This window comes from Podarcis erhardii (genome assembly GCF_964252035.2).
Source record: "Podarcis erhardii genome assembly, chromosome: 1".
Classification (NCBI taxonomy): Eukaryota; Metazoa; Chordata; class Lepidosauria; order Squamata; family Lacertidae; genus Podarcis; species Podarcis erhardii.
The window spans coordinates 42634406-42661822 of record NC_138497.1 but is presented as its reverse complement, the minus strand read 5'-3'; the positions used below and the strand labels follow the sequence as shown (position 1 = coordinate 42661822).

The 27417-nt window shown below is 43.9% G+C and overlaps 1 protein-coding gene across 5 annotated transcripts in view; it reads left to right on the top strand.

Annotated features, from left to right (window-relative positions):
- The window catches only part of BMF (Bcl2 modifying factor), a 63104-nt gene extending 37345 nt beyond the window's left edge, over positions 1–25759 (top strand). For 2 of the 5 annotated variants that reach the window (XM_081865119.1, XM_081865117.1), the window contains exon 4: positions 24656–25759. In XM_081865119.1, coding sequence (XP_081721245.1) covers positions 24656–25117 — 462 coding nt within the window. In that variant the 3' untranslated portion in view covers positions 25118–25759. Of the gene's footprint in view, positions 1–4523; positions 6129–24655 lie in introns of those variants that run through there. The other 3 variants (XM_081865118.1, XM_081865120.1, XM_081865121.1) reach the window with 3 other exon arrangements.
- Positions 25760–27417: the final 1658 nt, after the last annotated feature.

The window sequence follows — 27417 nt, the reverse complement described above, 5'->3', positions numbered from 1 at the left end:
TAATTGAACAGAGTCTTGGGGCTTGCCAATTCCAAAACCAACAGAGTTGAGAGCCTGTGTTGGGTATAGAGCACCCTTCCTTCCTTTTTGTTGCATACAGAGCAAGAAACTAAACAAACCATCAGAGTTAAGCAAGACAATAAGGGCCATGTCTTGTGGGCCTAGGAAAATGGTGGCCTGCGGTTATCTTCTCTGGCTTGGAAGTCAACTGGCTCTTGCTACCACTTCCTGCAGCCTCCATCCTGAAAGACAGAGATGGAAGAGAATGGTTATTTTTAATTGTAAGCATACTGAGGAATAGTCCACTTATACAATCTTCCAGCAAATAGATTGAGTCACACATCAGAGGTGTATTTAGGGGAGCACGACCACTTCGGTCCTCGGGAGGAGAAGGGCTGCAGCTATGATGTAGAATGAAAGGCAAGAGGTGGGGATGCCAAATTTTGGAATTGTACAGGGTGCCTCTGACATTTGAGAGGTCTGCCACTGCACACACACACTGCTAAACCTTAGGGCAGTGTCTTTCACCCTACAGACTCTGTGTTGACCCTTATGTGGCCAGGATATAACTTTTACCCCTCCCCCTGCCCCTGCTTACCAAGTCACTTTTTCCTGAAATATACTGCACTGTTCTGAAATGCTCAGTGGCGTCCTCCTTAAAATAGTTAGGTGGGTTTTTTTTATTTCAAGTCTAATGGGAAGACTATTGTGTGTTTGATGCATTTCCACACACACCCTTTTCATAAGCTTGCATTTTATGTGACAGGCGCATGGTACGTGAAGGATCTCTCTCATCTTCCCTTCTGAATTTGGGTTGAAAATTAATATTGGAGAACCATTAGCACAGCTGGACAGTTTTCTTCCTAGTTCACTACCTTCTTTTTGATAGTAAGAAGAGAGGTGTCTACGCTTGTGCTTGTTGTTCTTTGACTACTTCTGCTTCCCCTCACTCTGCCCGCTGCCCGCCAACTTCCTTCTCCAACATGTTCCTGACCTCTGTTGCCTTGGGGAACTTGAGTGATTTGCTTGTTTTACCTAATGTGTAATCTGTCCTGTGGCAGCACAGTTTGCCTCCAGGCCCCTGGCAGGCAAAACAACTTTTCAAGTGACTCAGCTTCTGGCTTCTGTGCGCTGCATACTTTGTTTTGCATATCATACTCATGGGTTTGTGTTTTGGTTGTTGGAGTCCCCTTGATTTTCTGCTCCAGTCTTCAGAGTTCCATTTTATGTTGCCGGAATGGCAACTTCAGAGTTAATGCTGACTCCGTCTAGTCCGATAAAAGCTTGGCTGAAGGTTTGGAAGTGGCCACACCTTGGTCTTTTTTAAAGATTGGGCCAAAATGATTTTTTTTTTTTTACATCCACGCCATTAATAAAAGTTTGCTCTCTTGTGTAAAGTGCTCAGCTGCTTGAAAAAATCTATTTCATTGCACCAGATGTCCCAATTAGCAACACTGTGATGGAAATAAGATCTCAGATATTTTGAAAAATTACTTGTAGATTACACTCTGTGAGTATTTCATCCAACATTGTTCCTTTCTTCCGAATTCTTTCTCCTTATCCTCAAAACACACACTTGCACACCTGTAAATGTCTTAGGAAGTTTTTTGAATTCGACACTGGCTGGAATAACATATAACGGATTCCTTGGTATTTACAACAGCTGCTGTATCCCACCATATCCCACAAAGGAACATAATTTATATCATGCAGGACAAGGTTGAATGGCACTTTTTTGAGAGAGAGAGTGAAGTGTCTGCAGTGGTCATGGGAGAAGCTGGACCTGTGACACTTAAGCACTTTTAAGTTCTGGAAGCCGGTTCTTTTTATTTTATGCATACTGTTCTATGCTGCCCATTTCCTCAGCAGTGAAAAGTTTCCGTAGGACAGGAGTGGGAACCTTCAGCCCCAGGGCCACATTGTCTGTGGGCAACCTTTCAGGGGCGCAATTTGGGAGTGGGGTGGGCAGAGGCAAAAATGCATCAGACTTTGAGCTATATGCAGGAGGGCTCATTCCAGTCAACAAAACTCTGAGGTTTCTACAAATGCATTTCTCCATCTAGGCAAGCAACAGGCATGATCACAGCACCAGGAGACATTTCCACCAAGGAGGGCATGGAGCAAGGCTGGAGAGGGGTGTGGTCTGGGGAGAATCTTGAGGGCCAGGAAGAGAGGCATGGAGGGCCACATTGGGTCCCTGGGCCTCAGTTTCCCAATTCTTTCTGTAACTGCAGCAATGCTCCCAAAATACACAAGGAGAACATAAATGGAGAAACAAGCAGCATTGCACTCCTGTTGTGCATCCAATATACTACCTCACAGCTCATCCCCAGACAGAGGGATATCCTACACCTCAAGGTGTTTCTTGCCTTCTTTTAAACTCTCTGCCTTTCCCCAGAACTGCTGTTTTGCACACATAATCCCACTCTTCTTAACTGGGCAAAAAGGTTGTCACTTCCTGGTTCTTGTAGAGCAGGGGTCAGCCAGGTTTATCTTGCCTGGGCCGGATCAGTTCCACAGAGATCCCTCTGTGGGCCGGATTGCGCATGCCCCCTTGATTTCTGGCGTCTGCTTGTGCGCAGATGCAATTTTCGGCAACACGGAAGCAAGTCCCCATGCCGCACTGCACCAGTTTAGCGCAGCGCGCAAGCTGGAGCATTGGTTCAGGGGCGGCTCGTGGGCCTGTCAGACAACCTCTGCAGGCCACTTCCATTACCTGGGCCTTAGGTTGCTGACCCCTGTTGTAGAGTGAGTGTGTGTGTGTGTATTTTCTCCAAAAAGGTAATCATTGGGAGTTCAGAGTTATATTCATCATTAGAGCAGACCTGACCCCTGAATTTACCCAAGCAGTCAATTGGGGGAGTTGGTGATGCTGCAAGGGAACCAACTGGTGTGTTTTCAGAACCCTTTCAATGTCACAGAAGATACTGGAGTGCTGCTCTCAGCCTGCACAGCTGAGATGTGAGCTTTTTCGGTCATGTGGCACAGCTGCTTGGGCTTTCTTACTGTCTTGGGTCAACCTTGGTCAGCTTAAACCAGGCTTCCATTCTCTGCCGCTTTGGAAGGAAATAAAAGGCCATTGTTAACAAATGAGGCATTATGAATGAGAATAAGCAGACTTCATGCTGATAACTGAAGGGAACCAGAAAGAGAAACAGTCCTGGAGTTGCCAGGGGTCCTTTGTTTTAAGGGGGCTTCCCCTTTAATCTACATCACAGCGTTATGGGATATAAGGGAGGCAGCACACGTCATAAACGTGCAGCTGTGTAGAACAATGACAATGGCTTGAATCCAGAGTTGGTCTTCCACAAATGGAAGAGCTCCTTCCACCCGCAGAAGGAGGTACAATTCAGCAGTTGCCCCTGCTGTTTCCTGTACTGCTTCCCATTCCGTTCTGGATGGCCTTCTGACACTCTGGAGCAGATTTTGGGGGGCTGCAAAGGAAGGGGGAACTCCGATAAATCTCCTCCCCCCTCCTTCAGGAGCAGCATGCTGTGAGCACAACTCTACTCACTGGATCACTCCATCCAACCCTGTGTCTGCACACGGCTCTGATTTTTGAAACTGGGATCTGGCACCCAATGGTGCCTAATTTTCAAAGCCTGATTACGGCATTTGACAGGAGATGAGTGGCCGGGTGCTTTTGTCCAAAGGTAGCAGCATAAGGTTTCAGGTTCTCCCTCCCCACCACCCCCCCAAACCAATTTTCTACATTTGCTGCTTGATAATGGGACCTGAAATAACCCCTAGGTTTTCCCCCTCTGTTTTTGTTTTCAAGTGTGTTCTTGCTTAAGGTTTAATTGGCTCCAGTCAGTAGGAAAGGGCTCCAAGACTGATTATTTATGGCTTACTGTCAAAAGGAGCTATAAAAAGGGGCAGTATTATCTTGGAGATGCTGGGAAGCAAAGCATGGGGGGGTGGGGAGAGAGCGCGCATAGGAGTGTGTTTTCTTGTACTGGATAAAATCAGTTTTGCTGTCTCAGCAGTGTGGTTTAAATTGAAGATTAACCCTTTGACCTTCACGGTGTCAAATCACTTACAGATGGATCACCAGCTACACTTCTCCCTCTCTCCCTACCCTCTTTCCTCCCCCCCTTCTCTTTCTCCTACGTTTTGGGGGGTGGGGAGGGGGCACCCTCCTTTAAAAAAAAAAAAAAAAAGGAGGGGAAAGAAGTTGTTTGTTCTTGCAGCTGGGGCTTTGAGTGGCTCAGAAGCCAATCTGATTAAAAACAGCACTTGGCTAAACTCTGCAGAATCCTGCAGAAAGGAGAAGAAGAAGAAGAAAAAAACCTTAATCCTTTTGTGCACAATACATAAAGGGTCTGCTCTTTTCTTTTTTACAATGTTGGAGCTACAGTGATTCCTGGAGGATCTACACCTCTCTCTCTCTCTCTCTCTCTCTCTCTCTCTCTCTCTCTCTCTTCTTCTCCCTCTTTCACATTTTGCGCCTGCCCTTGAAAGCATAACTGGAGTTTTCACTGGAAACTTGGGCAATGAGTTTAATATGAGTAATCGTTGTTTAGACCCTTTCCCCTTTTTACAGCACCAGCAGAACCGAAACCAGGTCTGGTGGCAGATCCTCCTTTTCCTCCATAACGTGGCATTGAACATGGAGGCCAACAGACACCATGCGGGTCGGAGGTGAGAGCTACCCTGCTTCTTCCGGGTCCCATCCAGTCTTCTGGGAGCACTGAACAAATCCAGGGCAGACATGTGTATGCCACTAGACAGATGTGAGGCTCCTGTGAAACTGAGGACACTTGTACAAAGGACTTGCTTTCTCTCTCCGTGGCTTCCTGTCCTCTGATGTGGGAAGCTTTGGTCCAACACTGTTGAAGAACAATCCTCCAATCAAATGTGTGTGGCTTTCACTCAAGAAGCAAGCGAGCAAGGAAGGGGCTGGTATAGGAAAGCTTTGGTTTTAGCCAGTGATGGGCGCATACAGCATTCTGCTGGTTAGAATTTAGGGACGATGAGTCACAACGAATTGGCGTATTTTACGAATGAGGCACACTTGTTTCGGGAAACCTTTTTTTTAAAAAAAAAATTCTGTTCAGGAATAACTATGAAATGGCATACATGTACAGCTGGGGAATATTGAATCCTTACATTTTATTGCTGGAAGACACTGGTTTAAAAAAAGGAGCAAAGCTTGAATGGAAATATACCTTCTCTGGAATTCACGAAGCCATGAAGCTGGGTCCCCCTCCCATCTTTTATTTTTGGGGGGAAATCGAAAAATAAGCAACACCTTCTCATTTAAAGTACTAACTGCACTACTTTGAGAACACAAAAGTGTATTGTGATTAACCCAGCAGATAAAATTGTGCTGTATCGTATATTTATGAAAATTTTAAGCATCATTGCCTTAATCTTATTCAAATATATCCAACATTAGAGGTGGAGCTGCAAGCTACTGCCTCTAAGATACCTATCTTTATTTTTGTGAGTTGGGAAAAATAGGAGTAAAAATGATGGGAGAAGTTCACTGTCACAATCTTCCAGTCGTTCCATCAGCACAAGCAATTTCAGCTTGCCCAATGGAATGATATTCCTTCCCCTCGCTGCACAAACTGTTCTGGAGTTCTCCTGGCATCCCCCCCCCCCAGAGCCAGTTTGAGAGGGTCCTGGGGGTGCAGTGGGACTTCCCCCTCCCTCCACTAGCTCCCACTAGTGCACTACTTAGTTGAATCCTACCCATTTTAACAAATATATTATTGATGGACTACAGAAACCAGAAACATCACAGTGAACTTGGGGGGTGGGAATATTACCAGAACTTAGATAGAGAGACCTTGATACACAGCTATGAAACTAGTCTGGTACTCCAGGGCAAGTTTGGGACTTGTGACATTTTCAATCTTATGCAAGTAAAAAGTCAGAGGGTCTCTTTTCCAAAAAACCCCCACCTTTCCACAATACTGCAGAAACAATATATCATATTTGGCAGAACTCCTGCACCAAATCGCCGAAGATGTTCTGCATTCTGCAACATTTAGAGGTCTCTTTGCTAACATCTAAGAGTGTTCCTCATTTGGTGATCCAGCCCAGATTAATAGCAATTATATCCTTGCTAACTCTACTTACTTCTAATATATCGGATCTAAGAAAATAAAAACTGAATTAATTGACTGTGTCAGTATGATTTTTAAAGGCTGCTTTTAAAAGCAGTTCACTTGTTGTGAAATAAAATTTATTTCACAAGGGTTTTTAATTCGCTGTCATCCCAAATTTCTAATTTTTCAACTTTTCCTTTTGGGGAGAAAGCTGGGCATGGGGAGAGAGAGTTTCCTCCCTCCCCCCCCCCCGCCTCTTGCAGGCCTTAATTCTACTTCATATTCCCCTCTGCCTTTGCTGCCTCATGCTCTCGTGAAGCTGACCTTGCAACATTTGCACGAATCAGTGCAACTATTTCTTGTTAGATTATTTATCAATATTTTCCAGGATGACGTGGTAGCTTACTGCTCAAAGGACTGTTTTCAGCCTGTTGGAAAGTGGTCTCCCTGGACCCATTCCAGACCCTGGAGAGTTTCTAATAGTTCATCACGATGTGAAAATGGATCATTTAGGAGGTGTGGTTGTGACAATGAGACTTTGTTGGCAGACTCCTTTGGGAGGTCACGTTTGGGCTTTCGGCCATATAAATATATGCATACTCAGGGAGTTATGCTTCTCAGAGTAACTCCCTGGCAAAATCAGTTGCTGAATGAGATTGCACAACCTATTATGGCCTATGGAGTTAGTGATGGTGTCAGTGGATTATATCTTCTTTTTTAAGGACTCGTCTAGTTTCATTTTTGGCAACCCCTTTCACAGCTTTTCCTGATCAATAAAACTAATTCCTTTCCCATGTGTTACAAAGCTAATGCCTAAAGTCCATTTTATATATCCCCATTTGCCAGCAGTATTGGAGGTTGCCATGAGTGAATATTGGCTAGCAAAAAATAAATGTCATGAGAGTTCTTATTGGCTTTGAATCTGAATAATACACAGTATTTGAGCAATATGGAACAACGGATTATGTAGAACAAAGGATGGGCATCTTTAGTTAATATTGATACAGAATTATTATCGTTGAGTAATAAATAATATTTGATTGCATCCAACAAATTGTCCTGATAGTGCGAGGGCTTCCACTTGCTCAACAGCTCCTCTTCTCCTCATGCTCTCTCTCCCAAATTTGTTCTGGGGTTCCTCTAACTACCTGGAACCCCCAACTATAGGAGGTGGAGAGGGAGAGGAACTCCTATTCAAAGGATGACTTCATTGGATAGAACCCTTCATGTGTTAGTTACTATTATTATTGTCAGTGTTGGCTGTTGGTTAATACTGAACAATTGTAATAATCAATACATACATATTTAAAAGTGTGACCGAGAAACAAGACTTGCAGCTTGGGCTGCATTGTAGAATGAAAGCAGACAGTGGCTCCATCCTATCTTGAATATCTAAGGACGCAAACGTCATTCCTGAGTGACGATCTGGGGAGCCTACAAGGCATTTCAGCTTCTCATTTCCTGGAGAACAGTAAAAGCTGCTACTTAAGATATGGTAATAGAAAATGAGGAGTTCCCCATTTGCTGCCTCCACTGTCCTTAGGCTCTTTTAAAATATTAAACTCAACTGCACAGGCTAGAAAGACTTGGCTTATTATGGGTATTCCCTATGAGTTCTGCAGCTCCATCATGTTTCGTTTGTATACTTTAGCTGGTCTGTTTTTTCTGGTCTCTGTTTCTGGATAGTGTACATATTTTAACCGCCTTGTGATGCCGTATTAACATTTTGTTATTGTGACATGCTAGGGTTGCCCTCTCCGGGAGTCAGCTGTCTTCTCCAAGTGTCTAGAAATGTAATCTTTGGGAGGAGTGAGTGCTCAAGTGTGTAAATGTATAACCATTCATTGCACACACTGCCCCTGTATTTGTACAGCACTGGAGAAGGATTTTCCCAGTGGTCTTCACTGCGAGGAGTACTTGTCCCTATTGCTATCTGTGAAATGCAGGAGGGCAAATGTTGTGCATTTGAGGACCTCTCTGTTTTCTCTCAAGTCAATATTTCAGGCTGTAAGGCTGCATTTCCAACCTCCATTGCCCTGGGCTGGGAGGAAGAGGCAGTCTGGGCATGTAGCCTCCACTTGCAGAGTGTTGCCAGCTTCACTCTCTAGCACAGAGCTTCTCTTCTGCAGGTGATATGCCTGCTGGTGGCAGCCCCCAGGAAACCCCCAAACAGGAGACGGAACAGGGCTAAGATGGCCTAGGATCCACTGGTTCCCAAGCCAGCCCTGCCCCACTGCCATAACATGTGACAGAACAGAACTGGTGCAGTTGTTTGCAATGATTGTGGTGGTAGCACTGGGGTGTTAGACATTTGCAAATGTCAGAGTTTTGGAGTGGTAGCTATCACATTGGACTGTTTGGAAGATAGTGAAATTTGTACCTTTTAAAGTATCTTTATGCATGTTTCCATAAGGCCATTGATTTATTTCATACATGTGCACACTTTTTCAAGCACAAGTTTTAATGTGAATCTGACATCATTATTACTATTTTAAGTTGCGTTCTGCACACCCTTCGTCAGCATATTTGTCCTTGACTAAAAGTGCTTCCAGGCAGGGGTTTATTGTGGATTTGGTATTGTCATGCATCCAACTTTGTTTGTAGGCAGCATCCACACAATGTCATTGGCAATAAAGCACCAGCTCATATTCCCTCACTGCCCCCTGCCCCCAGCTGCCAAAATATAATCCGGATTTACCCTTTCGGGGGGGGGGGCGCAAATCCAGTAAGGAGAAAGAACCCTATTGTTGACTACCCATTTGTGGTATCTCCAGGGCCTACTTGCAAATTAAGTCCCCATCTGGAAGCATCCTCAGAAAAGAGGATTTAAATAATAATAATTCTGGGCATCTTTTCCTTTTCTATCTCTTTCTCATTTTCTGTTCTTTCTTTGTCAGTCCTTTTTAAACTTTCCTTGGATGTTTTAAAGCCAGTAATAGTGCTTTTGCTGCAATTCTTGGAAACTGAGACAGAAATCATAACAAACTGCACTGCCTAAGGTAGTTTCCAGCTGCCAAGAATTAGGGCAAGGTGGGGAGAGAGGAGGGGAAATGGTCTTCAGATAAAAAGAGCAGCCCTTGGGAAGACCGGCTTTTTACAAAGTGCTGATGGTCTCGGTGCTAGCAGTGCTCTGCTGCGCAACTTCTGTGGCTACAGATGCACCGCTACCGTTTTTATGTTGGTTTCTGAGGTTTCTCTATGTTCCATGGCCTTTTTATTTTTCCCATTGTACCAGGCCTGCCTGTCTTCCCCTGCCAACCTAAGCAGCCTGTTGGCAGCAAGTTCTTGTCTGTGTTCCTGAAGGATGGAACTCTCTCGTTTTGCATGCTGGCCCTGAAGCAAGGCTTTCCTGCTCTTCCAGCCTCTCCGCCGCTCGCGAGCTTTGTCCATATCAGCTGCTAGAATAAGGGAGCAGGAAGGGTAATCCAGTGCCTGCATAGGAGGCCATGCCTGGAGCTTTGCTTTTTCCTCAGATTGGCTACTGGTCTTGTTTTGCTCCATGTGGAGTATGAATAAGGGCTGTTTTGGCATGGCGATAAAGCCTGAGTTAGATAAAGCACCAAGATGCTGTTCAAAAGGAACTGCGAGCCGGTATTGATTCACATTAATAAGTGCTTTGCACAAATAAGCACATACATAGCCCCCGATTCACAGCAATAGCTGGCTTCAAGCCCACTTTGACAATGCTGCCCTGTGGAAGTGGGCCGGGAATGGCATTAATCACACATTCTGAACCTGGCACAACAGGTCGAATGTGTTTCATGGAATTTGACATACACAATGGTTGGGAGAACCTTGAGCATAAAGTTGGAAGTATCAATGCCACTGAACAAAGACTTATGGCGGGGCTTAATAGAAATTGCCCACTAGCCATAAGCAGAGTAAGTGTATACTCAATGGAGAAAATGCTATAAGCACCACAAATGAAACCAGCATATATATTTGCTACTCCACATTGTAGTCACAGATTGCCAAATGGCATTCTGGAACATGGGAAGGTGTCTTCTGCTGGCACAGCCCATTGGCCCTTTCAGCTTAGCTTTGTCTACACTGATTGGTTCTCTGGGGTTTCCCAGCCCTACCTAGAAATACGAGGGATTTTTCCTGTGACTACGTCCCTCCCTATGCCCTTTAAAAAAACAAACCAAATGCATCCGTAGAGACTTTGCCCACCTGAACGTGCCTGTGTGTGCTACCAGCTACTCTTCCACCACGCACCAGTATTGTCCAGGGAGCAGGGATTGGGGTGGAAGGAAGAAATCACTGCAGGGCCAGCCCATTCGGGGAAATGGGGCAGCCAGCTTGACCAGCAGGTGCTGGTGAGCAAGGAACAGCTGTGCAGGCCTGGAGTTTAAAAATGCCTTGGGATTGGGCTGCTGCCTTATCACCGGGTGCATCAGGTGATTTAAAGGCATTGGGTAGGTTTCTGGGTGGTAACCTGGCGATCCAAACACACTGCTTTTTCTGGCATGGATTTTAATACCCTTTGCAGAGCAAGCATGTTAATGATGACGTGTGGGGATAGCCATCCTGGGTGTTGTTTTATTATCTCCTAACCCGCCCAGTTTTGTATTCTGAAAGCAGGAATTGTTGCTCATTCTCCTATTACGTCATATTTTTAAACGATTGAGTTCCGCATATTAGCAGTGGGCAGAGCTTACCTGATCTCCCGTTAAGAATGTCGCTGCAGTTTACCAGAACGGAGCAGGGGGCCATATGCAGCAACAAGGTCAGCACTGTGCAAACGCCAATCCGACACTCACGCCAGTGCACTGGCAATGTGCCCACTGCACCACTGGGGATGGGAGGTCAGCTACGTGCCTCCACCCTGCTGACAGTGGCTGCTTCCGCCGTGGATGATAAACTCAGTAGTGGAGCTAGAAATACGGAAAGCAGGCCTGAGGATTGTTCTGGTGGAAGGTACCAATCGCTGGCAGATTCCGCCAGCAATTTATTTGAATGGGATGGAGGGCTTTCCTTTACTGGCAAGCTTGTTGCATCTGAATTGTTTTGTATTAGTTACGGATGAAAGTGTGCAGTGGCCTAGCGTGGATTGTCAGCACCCGGGGCAAAGCAAGTAATTTGCGCCCCCTAACCCGTGGATTTGCGCCCCCTAACCCTACCCCTAACCCTAACCCCCAGATGTTGCGCCCGGTGCGGCCGGCCCCCCCTGCACCCCCTACGCTACGCCACTGAAAGTGTGTTCTCAAAGTAGCAGCTAAAGTCCAAAGTGAGCTGAAGGCGCAGTCCCGTTGCACACCTGACTGAGTAAATCCTACTGAGCTTTGTAGGACGTAAGTCGGTAGGGGGTTGTGCCCCATGTCACGTCAGTATCTCTGTGGCTCCTTCAGAGCACTTCAGCAAATCCTCAGAAATTTACCTTTGAAAACCTAGATATGTTCTCAAGGTGCGACGTTTGCGAGCCACTCTCCTTTTGAGACATCCTTCTCAGTTGAGGGCTCACGTGCCTTAGCTACAGCTCATCTATTTCATAGCTTGGGGGAGGGGGGAGGTTGATAGGGATGCCAGCTTCTTGGCTTGCTGGTGTGCCACTAAAAGCTGCTTGATTTGCAGGATTTAGCTGCCGACAGCCCGTGTTATAAAAAGGTATATTTGCTGGTTTCTGCACATCTAGCTGCTCTGAAATGTTAAAGTCTGAATGCTCTCCACCCCATCAGTTGGCATCCCTGGTTGTCATTCCAGTGATTATAATCCAAAACTGCTTAATACGGCCATTAAAAATAATAAAAGGTTGCTTTTGATTGTTTAGCCAGCAGGGGGGAAATGCATCAAAAAGAATTTCTTAGTGAGCTGTCCAAGAACTCTTTCAGCATGTAAAGCACAGACTGGGAACCTGTGGCCCTCTGGATATTGCTAGACTGCAGTGTCCATCAGACAACATGTCCAGTGAGCCTGGATTGTGGGAGTTGTAATCCTGCAACATCTAGTAGGTCACAGTTTCCCCACCCCTGATGGAAAGAGTGCTTGGGATCATTCAGTTTCATTTGTACATGGGCTCAGAACTGGTACAAAGTTCTAGTTCTTAGCTGTAAGTATCGGGAGAAAACAGGCTAAGGGTGTCTCCAGATGAGTGTTTATTGTGAAATTGGTGCTCCTCATGCATGCAAGTTTTATGCAGCAGCCACACTATGTTGTCAGCATCTAAATGCCAGCCTGTCTCCCCTGCCCTCTCTCTAGAGAAAAATCCAATAAATGAAAACAAAACCCCGTTGCCAACAAGCCACTTGCAATATCTCAACAATCCATTTGCAAATTAAGCCCCTTTTGGGAAATATCCCAAACACGAAATGTTCTGGAATATAATTGTTTATGTGTATAAATAAAATGTAGTCTCTAAAGTTCTTCTATCCCTCTGCTTGAGATACAGTTGCTCCTGTTTCAAGTGCCTTGCTGCCCTGGACCTCTATCAGCAGCTTGACTTGCTGGGCTTAGAAGGGGGTTTGGTGTTCATTTCCATGTTGTAAAAAGCTGTACCCTGTTATTTCATTCTAACCAAGCCGCTGTTGAAAGGCGCAGCTACAGAGACCAGTTCAAATATTGGCAACCCTCCCCTCTGCCTGCACAGACACAAACACACACTTGTATAAGAAACACTTTCCCTTTGAAATTAATTTTGGAACTTGGCATCTTCCAAATTAAAATCTGAGTGAAGGTTGGTTATGCTTAAATGAAGCTCTGCTGAAAGCAAGTGAACATCAGTAACCCAGGCCTAACTTTTCCCATTGATTTTGATGGGTCTCAAGTGCAACTAACTGTCTCTGGGTGGGGCCTGTGTCTCAGGAGGGGGCACTGGAGATTATGGAAGCCATTTCCTGTGTTTATGAGGAGGGCTTTTGTCTATTTGAAGACTTTGAGTAAAGCGGGGTGTGGGATGGGGGAGGCAACTTAAGGGTGCTAAGGGGATTGAATTGTTTAGACGGTTTAAAATGGTGTTATGAAAATTATTGCGTGTACAATGCTTTTTCTATAAAAAAAACCCTAATGATTTCTTCTGTATGGTTTTTTCTTCTGAAGAGCTTCAAGGAGTCAGATATAGGCATACACAACCCGGAAGGCAACTGTTACACAACATTTTTTAGATCACTTTTCAAAGTGCAAGGTGCTTTTTATTCTTACTCTTACGATCTTGTTCACCTTCACAAGAGCCACTTAAAGCCAAGCTGTCCAGAACGTCTTGGCCAAAGAAGAAATAGGCAGGTCTAGTTTGTCATACAGGGATGAAGAACAAATAAAGAATGAAGGACTGTTCCCTGTAAAGTAGGATACATGGCCACCATGCCTCCCCTTTCCAACTCCTTGACACCATATTCATCACATTGATGTAATATCCATTAAAGAAGGCTATACTATTTCTCTCCCCTCTTCAGACAGATAGTCTGGTCAAGCGATGTGAAGACCAAATATAAGTCAAATGTTTTGAAAAGTAGGGTTCCTAACCGAAGCATCAGCCTTCTTTCGGGGTTTTAGAAAATCCTGTTACTATAATGGTGTAACCTCCAGGTGAAGTTTAAATTAATTTTAAATTTTAAATTTAAATTAATTTTAAATTTAAATTTGGTTATTGTGCCTTTTTCTTTTTTCTTTTGCAATCCTCTCCCTTTCCAATTGCAGATTTTTTAAAAAAGGGATTTAGATATGTTCCACGATTCTTTCAGGAGTAGTATAGAAAGAGAAGTGTGTGTTGCTCCCGCACTGGACTCTTGTACTTTTTATAGAAAGAAGTTAACTTGACAATAGCCAATTGCACTGGGAAAACAGGTAACCTTTCTAAAATTAAAATTAGTTTTAGCATATAATTCACTCATTCTCTCTCCCCTTCGATCCTCCCAGCTTGCAAGATGGCTCTCCAGCCAGATCCTTGGCAAACCTGGTCCTGAAGCACACAAACCTCCTTTTCCATAGTCAGAGACCCAGCGAGAATGTAGCATTTTGTCTATCCTGGTTGTGTGCCTTCAGGACTCTTCTGCCTTGACCTGTGGCAACTTTAGAGGAGATCCTCTTTCCCCCCCTCCTTTTAGTTTTTGGTACCTTTGCAATATATTTAGCTCTGGCTTTTCTCTGTTTTGGTGCTTTTAAATATATTTGAAATTCGTCTTGGATTTTTTCCCCATAACTGGTACAATTTTTAATAAAATGCTTAAATCAAATCCTCTCGTTCTGTGTGTTAATAATAGCTGCCCTTGAGTTCTTCTAGTTTTCATCTCGGTAAAAGATGGGAGATGCAAGCAGCACCTTTCCTATGGATTGGAGGGGACATGGAGGGATGCATATGGGAGGAAGTGCCCTTTAGGTTACATAGTTCCCCCTGCAAGTCTTTGAAGGTTGTTGAAGGTCATCACTGGCACTTTCAATTGGGCATTCAGCACTACAGGCTTCTGAATGTTTTGGAAATGCAGCTCAATAGAGCGTCCTGCAGTAATCGACTTGAGAGATTAGCCAAAATGAACTCTGAGGTCAAATATTTCTATTAAGACATGGGTGGGGCACCTTTTTGGGCTCCATGGACTAGATCCTTATCTGTATTAGCCTCATGGACCAAATCTGTGACAGGTGGATGGCCTGTCAATCATATGAGATCATTATGCCAGTCAAAATCCCTTGCATGGGGTTCCCAAATACCTGACATCCAGCTCGAGCCCCTTGCCCAGGAAAGGGAATGTTAGCGACTGGCCTACAGTTGTTTACATCTTCTAAGTCCAGGTTAGCTTACCACCAGGACCAAGAAGATGCCCGTGTGTTTGACGTGCAGAATCAAAGAAGCTCTTAGAGGTAAGTCTTGTCCAAATGAGGAGGGAGGTAAAGGAACATGAACTCTGGCCAAAATAAATAAATAAGCAAGCTGACAATAAGGGATGCTAAAAGGGAATTTGAGGAGCACATTGTTAAAAACATAAAGACCGCCATCAACAAAATATTTTAAGTACATTAGTAGCAGGAGACCATTTTGGAAGGCTTTGGATCCTTGGATAACAAGGGAGTGAAAGGTGTGCTGAAGGAGGACAAGGAGAAGAGAAGCTGACTGAAATCTTTGTATCTCTCTTTATAATAATAGTAATAATTAATAAATAGGGTGGGTCCTTGTTCCTGAACATTTGCAAGAAGTTCAAGGCCTAATAGACGAAATAAATGTGAAAAAATTGTTGGGACTAGATGGCATCCACTCAAGAATTGTCAAGGTACTCAAATGCGAAATTGTTAATATGCTAACAAAAATAGGTAACTTGTCCCTAAGATCTGGAAAAGATCGCCAACGTAACACCAATTAAGTGATCTGGGTTGGTAGGTTGGTGGTCTGGAAATTACAAGCCGGTTAGTGTAAAGTCTGTTTGGGAAGGCTGGTGGATAGTATTGTTAAACCACATAACCAAGCCTATAGAAGAACAAGGCTTGCTGAAGCAACAGTAGCAGCAGCATGGCTTCTGCAAGGGTAAGTTTTGTCTCCCTAACTTACTAGAAGTAACACACATATACAGTAAAGTAGAGGCAATCCAGCTGACATAGTGTTCTTGGACTTTTAAAACGTTTTTAACAAGGTATGCCTCCAAAGATTCCTGAGCAAGCTTACAGTCAAGGAGTAAGAGGAGAGGTCCTTTTGTGGATTAGGAACTGGTTAAGTGGCAGGAAGCAGAGAGAAGGAATGAATGGAGGAGTTTAGAAGGTGGAGTCCCCCCTCCCAAGGATTGCTTTGGGGGATCTGTGCTTTTTAACTTGTTCATAGACTTATCTAGAGTTAGTGAGGTGGCCAAGTTTATTTCACATACGTATATTTTCATGGGGTCTGAACTGCCAGTGAGTGGCCAGATCAGGACAGTAGCAACTGTGAAAAAGACAAATTCCATGCTAGGGATAATTAGGAAAGAAATTGAAAATAAAACTGCAGATATCATAATGCCATATAAATCTATGGTGTGACCGCATTTGGAATACACCGAATAGTTCTGGTGACCTCAACTCAGAAAAGGTATTGTAAAGCTGGTGAAGTTTCAGAAAAGGGCAACCAAAATGATCAAGGAAATGCAGAATATCCTCATGAGGTAAAGTTATAGCATCTTGGGGGAGAGGGTTTACTTTAGAGAAAAGGTGAGTGAGAGGCAGCATGATGCAAGTGTGTAAAATTATGCATACAGCATGGAGAAAGAGGACAGAGAAGAGTGTTATCCTCTCCTGCACTAGAACTTGTGGACTTCCAATGAAGCTGAATGTTGGAAGATTCGGGAGAGAGAACACTGTACATAAACTTTGGAGTTTGCTCCCATGAGAGGCTATGATGCCTTCAAAAGAGGACTGGACAAATTCATGGAGGACAAGACAATCAGAAGCCAGTTTGCGGGCTTCTCATGGACCGCTGGTTGGCCACTGTGAGAACAGGATGGTGGACCAAATGGACCTGATCCAGCAGGGCTGTTCTTATGTTAGGTTTCTTCAGGAGCAGTCTAATCACTGTCCCTGTTAAAGAGCCTAGGACTACTCCCTCACAGAAGTGACTACTACTTCCTGGACCCAACCAGCCCATAACTGTATCCAGTTATTTGTTCAACAACAGAAGTACTGCTTCTGGCTCTGATGGAAATTGCAAATACAAGTAGGTTTCAGCAGCATCCCGTACTTCAAATACACGAACAATCTCTCCTGGTTCAACTATACAACTAGAATAGATAGAAGTGTCATTACTTTTAAAGGAGTTGATGGGTTATTTCATTTGGCCTTTCAGAAACTACAGTGGTAGCTCGGAAGTCAAACGGAATCCGTTCCAGAAGTACGTTCGACTTCCAAAACGTTCAGGAAGCAAGGTGAGGCTTCCAATTGGCTGCAGGAAGTTCCTGCAGCCAATTGGAAGCCGTGTTGGATGTTCACGTTCCAAAGAATGTTCACAAACGGGAACACTCCCAGGTTTGTGGGAGCCAAAACGTTTGACTCGCAAGGTGTTCAGGATCCAAGGCACAACTGTACTGCAGTCCTGATGCTGGAAGGAAGCGCATGATCCACTCATCTCATGTGACTTTTGCAAGTGTCGTTATCAGTGCACCAGGGACAAATCCACATGAAATCCGGATCCCATGCCACAATGGCAACATGAATCGACCCCATAACAGCTTGATTTCTTATGCACAAATTGCAGCCAACACTCTAAAAGAGAGCAGGGCACAAACCAGGTAAACGGAAGCACCATTTGAAGTGCCATCTGTTTCCATGAGAGGGTTAGGCATGTGCTTAAATTTCTCACATTCAAATCAGTGTGATTGAATGGGGCTTAATTTTAGCTGGCTTCTGACTTATTAAAAATATATAAATTATGGAAGGAGGGGAAATCTCTCCTTGAATTTTCTGAGAGGGGTTGCTTCAGCTCAGAACCCCCTGCCTTGTCTCAGCTCTTAATGAAAGCTCTGCCTGTAATCCTGCTTGCAGGAGGAGAAAGAGGTGGAATTGATTCAGACAGCAAGAAATTCAATCTGAGTTGTTTTCAAACTCTCCTGTAAATTTTAAAAAAAAAAAAATCTTAGCATGGGTTGTAGTTGATGAAGCGTTTTTTGTTTTGTTTTTTGTTTTGTTTTTAAAGAGCTAGTGTGCAGGTGTTGGTATAGAAAAATACAATGAAAATTGATGACAAGTCCTTCCCCTGGAGACAGAACAGGACTCTGGCACATTGAGCAAGCATTGTAATAATAAACAATTCTGCCATGAAGGGGCCAAGCCCATCTTTACTTAATTGTAAGAATAAAGATGCTATCGCAGGTTGTGCTCGTATGAATACTGAAAAGTGGTTTGAAAAGAGAAGTATTACTCCGTAGAACCTGAGATGATCAGATAAGCAAAACCTGGACTCTCCTAATGCTCTCCAATGCTATTGCTGGGCAAAATGTCAATGATGCAGTCTTTTATTTTGAAAGGATCTCTTTAAATCAACAGAGGATAAATTCAAGCAGAGGTTGCTCCAGTCCCCCTCTCCACATACTAACGAAATATAAACCTGAACGCATGTCAAAATTCAGTGCAGTCAAACTGTCGGTTGCTGTTCTCCCTTCTGCTATAATTTAGGTTGGAAAAATGGCCACTTGCCTCCTGTGATGGCAGAACTGTTGCTGCTTTATAGGGCTGCTTCAATCTTGTGCTTTTATTTTATCTAGGACATGAAGCTAGTAGGACTTTGTGTTATGTAAAAATAGTACTCACCACCCTGTGTAAAAAAAACCAAAAAATGTTCACCCTAAGTTTTAGTAATACAGTGGTACCTTGGTTCTCGAACAGCTTACGTAGTTGTCAAACAAATCAGCTCCTGGATGCCACAAACCCAGAATTAAGTGTCCCAGTTTGCGAATGTTTTTCAGAACCCGAATGTCTTAAGTGGCTTCCACTTGAGTGCAGGAAACTCCTGCGGCCAATCAGAAGCCACACCTTGGTTTTTGAACGGTTTCAGGAGTTGAGCGGACTCCTGGAACGGATTAAGTTCGCGAAGCAAGGTACCACTATATATGTGATGCACACCAGTTTCCAGAGCAGACTGTATCTGACATAAATTCAAGCCACACTAAGAACCCACTAGATGCCTAGGGAGGAAAGCCACAACATGCTTTTCCAGCACGTGTGACACAACTGTCGCCTCTCTCCTCCCCCCATGCACTCTGCTGGGGATTCCCTGCCCCCCTGAGCTGAGTGGTAGGAAGAGGGAGGAAGTCCCATTGCTCCTGCTAGTGAACCTACTTAGTTGAATCCATCTGTTGGTGTTTGTTACAAAAGAGTACGGTAACTTGATGCAGTTCAATGCATGTATAGGAAAGGTGAGGAAACTGTGGTCCTTCAAATGCTGTTGGACTCCCAATTCCCATCATCCCTGACCGCTGGCTATGCTGGCTGGGACGGGTGAGCATTGGGAACCCAACATAGGATTGTTCTTGAAGTACCAAAAGATGGAGGGAATGAATCACACTGGAGGCAATCCTACTGTTACTGTTTGGGCACCCACAAGGCTCAAATGATTTGCAGGTGGTCGTTGTAGCCATGGCTATTCAGAAACCAATATGTCCTTTGAAAGCTGCCAGGCATTCTTCCCTGATTTTTTTCTCCACTTGGAATGAAAGCAGCGAGGGAAACATGCAACATGATTTTTCAGCTTTCCCTCCAGTGACCTCTCTCCTCGACAAATTATTGCCTACAAAATGGGCGGGAGAATGGGCCTTCTGCGTTTTAATTTAAATATCTTCTTCATTAAAATATAGCCAAGGCTAATGTAGGTTTCCCTTGTGAAGGGACTGTAAAATTCTGATTTTATCTTCAATTTTTCAGTCTTATCGCCCCCTTGTCTACCAACAGAGATCTGTCTGTATTTTCTGCCTCGCCCAATTTTGCCTCGGGATTCTTGAGGTATACAAAAGCTTCTGTGTCTGCTGCCCCTCGCTGTCACATGCTTTCACTCTAACCTTAAGAGAATCCAAAAGAATCCCATCCTTCTGTTGCTGGAGAGACCTCATTTGCAGCTGACACTCAAACCCTGTGTGTGTGTGTGTGTGTGTGTGAGAGAGAGAGAGAGAGAGAGAGAGAGAGAGAGAGAGAACACAACAAACCCACATTGAGCAGATATAATTGGCTTTCAGTAAATAGGTCAAGTAGAAACTGAAGACCGCACCCACCAAGAAACACAGAAAAGAGGGGGGTTTCCTTTCCTCTATTTTCTTGAGTGTTTCAGTACACAGGCAACCAATTTTATTTCTGCACAGCTTAATGGCTTTTAAAGGTGTGTGTGGGGGGGAATTGTGTGAGAAACAAGAAGGAACCATTGACTCAAGAGTCACACACTCCAATTGTATCTATTTTTATTTCTTTTGCGTCTGCCCCTGTTAAATTGCTCTTCCTATTTTTGCATTTTTGATTTTTTTGATAGTGAAAGGGCCCCTCCAGGCTGGTGGGGGTGTCTGCAGGTGTATTCTGCAACATGTCATTGAGGTAATAATAGTGTGCTAGTTAAATCTCTACCTTTATCCCTAGCCACACTGCCGCCACCACCCAAACACATAAGCAGCGAATTTCTCACCGGACAGAATTCATACCTATGCTATTTGTAATAATATGACATTCAGTGATATGAATTATGACAGCATGAAATAAATAATTTCTTGGCAGCAAATGATCTCACAAATGAACAGGAGCAGAGATCTGGAATGAAACCAAACAATGCTTCATCTTGTGCCCCCAAACAATCATGCAGGATCAAATCTGTCCATACGTTCTTACAGAAGTAGAGTGCAACATTGGTTTTCGAGCATCTCGGAAGCTGAACGTTTCAGTTTTTTGGGGGGAAATGAATGAATTCCTATGCCCCACAAATAACCCAGAGATGCATTTTAAATAAAAGAACACATTATACTCATGTAAAAACACACTGATTCCTGGACCATCTGCGGGCCGGATTTAGAAGGCGATTGGGCCAGATCCGGCCCCCAGGCCTTAGTTTCCCTACCCATGGCCTACAGTGTGGTTGTTTGTTTGTGATCGGCTGTGGTGAACTTTGTTTTCATGTGTGAGTGGAGTGGGTGGGTGTTTTGGATCAGGTTAGCCGCATTGATTCGTATGCTGTTGGTGGATTCTTGTCGTCGTTTTGTTGGGCTGTATATGTGATAAAGGGGAGCCACACTGGGGTGAAGGCGTCTTCTTCTATTTGTCCCCGTGTCAGTTTCAGTTTATTGGTTAATTTTTCTAGTAAGGCCAAAGCACATTTTTCAATTTTTTCAACTGAATTCTCCAACTGCCCATTGCGCCTCGGTTGTCGAATGTTTCAGAAGTCAAATGGTCTTCCGGAATGAATTACGTTCGACAACCGAGGCTCCACTGTGCACTTTAGGTCTCCTATGTTTTACTGTGCTTACTCAGGAGAAGCTGGCTTGAGATACACACAGGGCTTTTTTCAGCCAGAACTCACCAGAACTCAGTTCTGGCATCTGTCAGGTGGGCAACACTGCCATTCTAAGAGAATGAGGGAGGTATTCATGGTGAGTTCCAACACCTCTTTTTCTAGAAAAATATCACTGGATACTAGTTCTCTGAGTTCAGAGAATGAGGCCTCTGAAACATGAATGGCTGGATGGAATTCTCTGATATGGTGGGGACTAGTGGTGTCACTGAGGAAACTGGACTGCGAGGTGCAGGTCCATGTGAGCATGCATGCACAGAGTGGCAGCAACCATCAGCTCGGTTGTCAACCTTTCTCCCAGCACATCTAGCTGTGCCTTTTGCTGCAGTGTGTTCTGTGTGCATTAGCAGGCAATCATACTCACCTCTGGGTGATAAAAAGCTTCCCCAGCTTATTTTGGTACACTGCGCAGGCTTAAGGTTTCTCTTTGCCTGGTGAGCTGACAAAGGAAAAGTGTCTAACAGAATTAGCCCCATGAGCATTATTGACATGAATATTATTATTATATTTTGCCAAGTGAGAGGATATATGTAATGAGTTTCATGCAAAAGAATCCAAAATTGATAGCAGAACATGCAAAGCGGGGAAGAACCTGAACCATGTAACATGTATTAAGCAGGCTCTCGCCCAAACATCTGTACGTGAATCCCGTGTTTTGGTAGTGCCTGTGACGCTGCATGTGTAATACATGCAGCGTCCTTTGCTAATCATAACACAACTTCTGAGATGTGGGCTTGATTTCAAGGGCCTTGTTTCCTGTGCTGGCAGCCGTTTAATTCCCTGGCACCGCGCAGCCCTTCTTCACCTTGCCAGGTACTGATTAAGCAGCTATATTGCAGGTTCAGCATTTTCCTGTACGCTTACCAGAGATCATGGAGGGGCACATGCATTTATGTAGCTTGATTATTAATTTAAACTGTGTATTTTATGCATCAGTTTCCCCTTCCTTTGCAGAAATCTAGTTTCTCTTCGCTGTTTCACAATCCCAGAGACAACGCTGGATGAACCACCTGCTTTGTCCTCTCAGAATTGATTAAACTCACAATGTTCAAGAAAATGTGTTGCTTATGACACGTTGGATCCCACAAGCTCTTTCCCTGTGCCCTTTTGACATAAAAATGTTAAAAGAGCCTACTGAGTCAGAACAGTGGCCCATTTTCTCCAACACTTTGTTTTCATAGTGGTCAACCAGATGCCTATAGGAAGCCTGGACCTGGGCGCAACAGCACACTCTCCTCTCTTGCAGTTTCCAGCAACTGGTATTCAGAAGCACAGTCTCAAACAGTGGAAGTTGGACATAGACATCTGGGCTAGTAGCCATTGACAGCCTTGTCCTCCTTGAATTTTTCTAATCCTCTTTCCAAGGCATCCAAGTTGGTGGCCATCACTGCCTCTTGTAGTAGGGTTGCCATATTTCAAAAAGTGAAAATCCGGACACAAATGTTGTTGATAAAGTTTTGTGTTTTCTCGCAAAATCTTTTTTTTTTTTTTAAGTTTCTTGGCTTTTTAAAAGGAAATTTGCCAAAATCTACACTTCCGACATACATCTGGATTTTCCCAGACATTATGGTGATTGCTGCCTGGTCATTGTTTCCGATAGCCGAATCCTGGCTGTGTCTGGGAAATTTTGGACGTATTGCAACCCTATCCTGTAGGAACAAATTCCATAGTTTATTCCCTGTGTGAAGAAGTACTTTCTTTTATCTCTCCAGAATCTAACAACATTCAGCTTCATTGGATGTCCCCAAGTTTTAATGTTAAGAGAGTAGGAGAAAATCAGTCTGCTGACATTCTGCTTGGTGCCCACTGACGTCGTGCTGAGCTTGCCTGGTATATTACAGCCCGCTTTGAAACCCCTCCCCTTTAAAAGACAGAAGATCAGTGCTAAAGGAATATGCAATCTGTGAAGACTATTAGTCTCCTTTTCTTCTGAGAAATGTCAGATTTTCTGTGGTTTGGTTGGGGCGGGGACAGAAGGATCACAGGGAAAATACAAGACAGTAATGATTGAATAATGGTGGTGTACTGATGCCCTGTAAAAAATTAATATGTAGACTATGTGTGGCAATTCCATTCTAAACACCTAGGTTTGTATCCAATTAAGTTTAACGCACAATAAGCCATTGAAATTGATGGGCCCAAGTTAGTAACTCTTAGTAACTCTTGAACGGACATGACTAATTTGGGCTACAACCCCTAGTGTGGAAAAGTGCTCTATTCAGCTACATACCTTATACATCCAAATCCCAGGTGTTTCCAGATGGGGGTTTATTTTAAATGGATTGTTCAGATACTGCAGATAGGGTGTTGGCAACATTTTGTTGTTGTTATTTCGCAACACTTTTTTTAACTTAACCGTTTTTGCCCAGAAAGGGTAAATTCAGATTATATAAAGGGGGGGAAATGGTCTGACATTTTTATAACAATGATGCACAGACACTGCAAAAATCTTGAACTAGTCTGACAATAAACACCCATCTGGAATCACCCTCCATCGTGTTGTGGGTTTTTTTTTGTTTTGTTTTTGTTTTTACAAAAATTAAGAATGTTTACAATACAGAACTATTGATGGCAAGCAGTTCAGTCGCAAAATAACCTCATTATACTTTTTTACTCTTCAAAGACAACAGAAGACCCATTTCCAGTCCCTTACTGCAGACACCGATAACTGCAAATTATAACGCTGATCCCAGAAGAGTTCTCCATCAGTTGTTGATGCAGGAAGCCTTGGAAGATAGCAATAGCAGAGACATTTTGACATTTCCATTCCACCTTAAGGAGCAGACGTGTGGAACTGTTGCATGTCACATGTCTGTTTACATTCCAGCACAGCTTGCTGGGAACTTCTGTTGTGTATAGCTTTTGCTTTTCCCTGTGTCTCTGAGAAGACAAAGAGAGAGAGACGACATGTTTCTTTGTCCTGATTTATGATTAATAAATCTGTAGTTGTAGTATACTTCCACAAGCCTCACACCTATTCTGTGTGCGCAGTTTGCTCTGCTGATAGTGTGCCCTGGCTCTGAAGCCCGGGTCGATGATTTACGTCAGGCAGAGGTCAATGGTCTTCGCTGCAGGAAGATTGGAAGGAGATGGCCCAACTAGGGCTAGCCAGTGGGCCTTGCGGCCCTCTGCATGTCGACAGCTTATCCACCAGATACCTATGATCAAATGGCTAGTGAAATCAGAATTGTATTTTCTTGTGGAAAATAACTTTATTCCTTATACTATGAAAAAATAATATGAGCCCACCCACCCAAAAAGTGCATTTCAGTTTGGAAAAATTAATAGTGGAGAAGCTTTCCTTGACTCAGAAGTTTACATTACTTCAGCACAGGGTATATATAATCCTGGATATGCATTTGGAGTGAGAACAAGAAAAAGAATGTTGCAGCTACAATAGAAGAAGGTTTTGGTACAACCACAGCCAAATGGTACCACAGTAAATGTGAATATTCGTCAGGCATGGAGACCTTTGTGCTTATAGCCCCTTTATTTCTGCTGGAGTCTTCTTGCCTAGTGTACAAGCCGATGCCCTTACACCTCACTTATCGGTTCATCAGGGTATGTATTTCACAGTTGTAAAGGATCAGCTTTTGGCACCAGTTCACATATAAACTTTGAGATGTACAGCCATAATTATTCCAGATCATATATGTTTATTTTGGATGCGTTTCAGATTTGCATGAAGGATCTGCATTTTCCACTGCTGTCTGTGAAGATTAAGGTCCGTTTTCCTCCCCATATCCTCAGCACTTGTTCAGCTGTTGGTAAGAAAAAAGGGAATGGTGAGGTTTGGAAGAGCTCTGGGTCCTCAGAGAGAGGGGACATACACTCAGGTAAAGGTGGGATGCAACTGACAGGAAGCGTGTTTAGGCTTGCAGCCTTATGTCACCCAATATATATATCCATGGGGTTGCCAAGCAGGCATGGAATGGTGGCAAGTAACATGCTGAAATTGTGGGCCCATAACAGGAAGAAGCAAACATTGCAAAATTTATTACTATTGCTTTATTTTAATGTACTCGCTGCACCGCAATCCATTTTCCTATGTTCTGCTTTCGCTGAACCTTCCGTGTGTTTTCCATTCCCTGACAATCTGCCAAGACTCTGTCCGGAGAGTATGAGGAAACCTTACTGAGGCCAAGCTCCCATGAACTGCATAAGAAGCCTCTTCTTCTCCCCCTCAAAAACCTTGAGCCTAATGGAAACTGTCTATCTCTATTAAGAGCTAGGAGATTAAGAGGGCTCCTCTTCAGCGTTGTTACCAAGAAGCCTTTCACTCCTGTCAACAGCCTATGAAGACTCCCCTTCTCAATGGACTCTCATAGGTTCTCTTGGGATCAGCTTTTTCAAGTGCACTATGAAGCTGGGATAGAACTGCATGTGGGAGGAAAAGAACATCAGCTCTCTATTCAGGATGATTTGGGGGTGGGGTTTGATTCTTTTTCAGAATGAGCACAATACAGCCAAATACTGCATGCATCTGTTCTGCTTGCTAAGCTTGAGGTCCTGCAGAATCTTGAATCTGATAGCAAGAATTAGGGCAATGGCAATAATGGGAGGGGAGTTTGAGGCTTCAGAGAGTTGAGGGAAACAATACCAGCAAGACAGTGGACACTGGTGGTCTGGCAAAGGGACTGGCAGGAATCTTTATGAAGATTTTTAACCAGTCTCTGGCCCAAGCCACTGTTCCACCCTGTCTGAAATCTGCTACCATTATACCCATGCCCCAAAAAATCAAAGATAGACAGTCTGAATGATTTTCGCCCTGTGGCGTTGACACCGATTATAATGAAATGTTTCAAAAAAACTGGTGAGGAACCTCATCATGTCTTGTCTGCCAGTGGGACTTGACCCTTACCAATTTGCGTACAAGGCAAAGAGATCCACAGAGGATTCTGTGGCAATGGCTTTACATGCTGTTCTGCCTCATTTGGAGAAGCAAGGGAACTATGCAACTGTTATTTGTAGACTTTAGTTCTGCATTTAATAGTATTCTTCCCCATAGATTGGTGCCCAAACTATTAGACCTGGGACTTCCAACGTGTTTGTGCAGGTGGATATTAGATTTTCTATCAAACCGTTCCCAATGGGTCAGGATGGGTTCCCACGTCTCTGTGGATCTCATCATGAATACGGGGACGGCGCAGGGGTGCATGTTGAGCCTGCTTTTGTATACGCTCTATACAGCTGACTGTGCCCCCAAATACCCCAGTAATAAGATCATTAAGTTTGCAGATGATACAACGGTGGTTGGTTTAATCACGGCTGGAGAGGGGGAGGCGGCCCATAGGAAGGAAGTTGAGCAGTTGGGGGAGTGCTGCAGGAAAAACAACTTACTCCTTAACTTAAAGAAAACAAAAGAGATTATTGTGGAGTTTAGGAAATGTAAATTGAATATTCAGCCACTTATTATTGAGGGGAAGTGCGTGTAACAGGTCTTGGTGTTTCGTTTTCCAGGAATGGAGTTGAGAGACAACCTAACCTGGGGAGAAAACAGCAAAGACCTGATGAAGAGAGCACGGCAGAAGTCATATTTTCTGAGAATCCTCCAGAAAAACAATCTCTCAAAGGATCTGTTGGTGGCATTTTACCATTGCACTGTGGAGAGTGTATTAACTTATAGTCTGTGTGTGTGGTTTGGGAGCTGCACGGTCAGGGAAACAACAATGCTGTCTAGGGTTGTAAAGACTGTGGAGAGAATAATTGGGTGCACTCTTCCCACCTTGGATCAAATCTATGCTTCCAGGTGTCATAAGAAAGCTGCAGAGATAGCACAAGATAGTGCACACCGCAGAAATGATCTCTTTCAGCTTCTGCCTTCTGGAAGAAAGTACAGGGTTATAAAGACTAGGACTAGCCACCTGAGAAACAGTTTCTACCCAAATGTAATTTTGGTTTTAAACACGGTGTAAGGAGTCTCTATGGGAGTATATTGTATTTAAAAATGGGGCACCATTTGTCCCGCAGAGGACCTTAAGGTCCATGAATAATCATAGCTAAGAGGTCCTGGCCCCTAAGGAAGTTAGATTATCCTCCACCAGGGCCAGGGTCTTCTCAGTGATGGCTCCGACCTGGTGGAATGATCTATCCCACGAGACCAGGGCCCTGCAGGATTTAACTTCCTTCCACAGGGCCTGTAAGACAGAACTATTCCGCCTGGCTTTCAATTTGAACCTGGCCTGATCTTTTGTTCCCCTTCCTTCCCTCCCCCTCCCCTTTTTGTGAAGATTGGCTACTCTGGGATCCCACAGCTGGTTCTCCCCTGGTCTCCTCGCTGGCCCAAATAGGACTAATTTAGCCAGCTAGCCCTGGTGATCATCTAATGTTTATTGGATGGATTTTCCCCCTAAATTGATTTTTGATTTTATTGTTATTTACACTTTATACTGTATTTTATGCTGTATTTTTGTAGTATCAATTAAGTGTTTTAAATTT